At 30.6% G+C, this 2,085-nt stretch overlaps 1 protein-coding gene across 1 annotated transcript; it reads right to left on the bottom strand.

Annotated features, from left to right (window-relative positions):
• Window positions 1-274: 274 nt before the first annotated feature.
• Window positions 275-1,871, bottom strand: LOC133821466 (cysteine-rich receptor-like protein kinase 25). Its single transcript, XM_062253748.1, has 6 exons — window positions 1,655-1,871; window positions 1,381-1,466; window positions 1,147-1,245; window positions 886-1,052; window positions 465-590; window positions 275-350 (listed from the first exon to the last, which is right to left on the bottom strand). The coding sequence occupies exons 1-6, from the start codon at window positions 1,869-1,871 to the stop codon at window positions 275-277; spliced, it is 771 nt and encodes a 256-aa protein (XP_062109732.1).
• Between the last annotated feature and the right edge of the window lie 214 nt (window positions 1,872-2,085).

Raw genomic sequence — 2,085 nt, 5'->3', positions numbered from 1 at the left:
TTTTATATATAATGTTCATACTTTATATATATGTATTAGTTTTAAGTATTATTAATTAGAATATTGATGATTAATATATTGCTAAAAAAATAACATTGTTTATGTGGGGAAAGAACAAAAATCAGATTATAATATGTTGAAGTATAATTTGTATTATGAGTTTGAATTAGTAGTTTTCTATGAAGTTAATAAATAAATTAGAATAAAAAATTATGTTATATCTATGAAGTTAATAACTTGATCAAGTTATTGACAATGAAAGCTTATTTTGTCTTTAAGATTTCGTTCTTGTGGTTTTGCAGGCCACATAAACAATCAGTATAATACTTGCTTCTGGGAGCTTGTTAAATCTGGAAAAAGCAAAATCGAGGCTCAAAATATATTAAAGGTGCAACACTTGCTTACTCTGTTACCATTTTTTTTTTACAATATATTGTTTTATGTTTAAGAGCACAATAACTTACTGAGTCCCAACTATTGTGGCAGTATTAGCTTGACTTTCAGTTCCTGCAAAAATCCTTGCCATTTCAAAGTCTGAAATCTTGGGATTCATATTCAAATCAAGTAGTATGTTACTGGCTTTCAAGTCTCTGTGGATGATTCAAAGCCTAGAATCATCGTTAAGGTACAGAGTTCCTCTTGCTATTCCATTTACAATATTAACCTGTGTGCTCCAATCTAGTTGTGCACATTTCCTTCAATCTAACCATCACAAGTGCGAGAAAAATGCAGTTTAGAGTAGGAAACATAACTATACATCTATAATTTAGTATGATGATACAAGGTCCTGAAATCAGAGGACTTCAGAGAAAAGAATGTATACAAATATTTATATTATTACCAAACAAAATGATGTCTATGCTGTTGGTTGGCAAGTATTCATACACAAGTATCTTTTCCTTTCCATCTACACAGAAACCCAAAAGCTTGACAAGATTGTAATGTTGAAGTTTCAATATCAGTAGAACATCATTAGTGAATTCTTCTGAACCTTGCTCAGAACATATTGAGAGCCTCTTCACTGTCACTTCCTCTCCATCTCTTAGTGCCCCCTGCAAATAACCATTTTGTTTTTGTGTAATCCTATATATGTTGACTTCTTTTTCAGATTGAAAAAAGATAATAAAGAGATACTTTATTAATTACCTTGTAAACAGGGCCAAAACCACCCTCTCCTAACTTGTTTGAATCAGAAGAGTTGTTAGTAGAAATTTTTATGGAAGCCAAATCAATGTATGGAAACTTCTAATCTGTTGAATCATCTCCATTGATGTTCTTATGAGAAATTTTCCAGAGATTTTCATTATTCCCTGAATAAGGAATCAAGCTGTCGATTAAGTAGAGAACAAAAATAAAAAATAAAAAAGACAAGCAAGTTACTCTTGGATAAGCTTGAACAAAATCTTTATTACTCTTTTTGTGTCTTCTGTTAAGTGCATAATAGCAAGCATATGAACCAAGAACTACTATCACAAGACATGATATAACAACAGCTACCAATGCAAATTTCTATCTTTCATTTCTTCCATTATCTACAATTCAAATCAATCAGTTAGATAATATCTCTCTGTTTCTTTTTCACATAAGCTAGTATGTAAAAGAAAAAAGAAAAAGAAAAAAAAAACAAGAATCTTCATGATGAATAATTAAGAACCTTCTCCATTCTTATTATTAGCCATAGAATCAGATTCACCCATATAAAATGCATACAACTCATATCTCAAGTAGCAGCTTTGACTAAGAAGTCTAACTCCAATTGAGTGATAATAAACATCCAAAATCTCTTCTGTGGCACTTCCAAGACATTTCTTATAGTCATCTGGGGACAAGTCTCTAGTGCATTGTACTAAAGCGTATACAGTATTATCCATATGTTGGAGGTTATACTGAAACAGACTAAATCAGTATAATAGCTTTTTGATACAAGGATAGTAGTTTTAGTTTCTTGTTCCCAGATGTTGTTTCTTAATATTTGAGTTGTTTAAAATATGGTTTGAGTTGCTCCTTTTTGGGCAAGTATTTTTTCTCTTTAGTTTTTGTTTTAGTGTGTTTTTGTCTCATCCCATTACACTCACTTTAGTTCTT

This window comes from Humulus lupulus, chromosome 1 (assembly GCF_963169125.1).
Source record: "Humulus lupulus chromosome 1, drHumLupu1.1, whole genome shotgun sequence".
Classification (NCBI taxonomy): Eukaryota; Viridiplantae; Streptophyta; class Magnoliopsida; order Rosales; family Cannabaceae; genus Humulus; species Humulus lupulus.
Note: the sequence above shows the minus strand (reverse complement) of the source record. Positions and strands in the feature narration are given on the sequence as shown.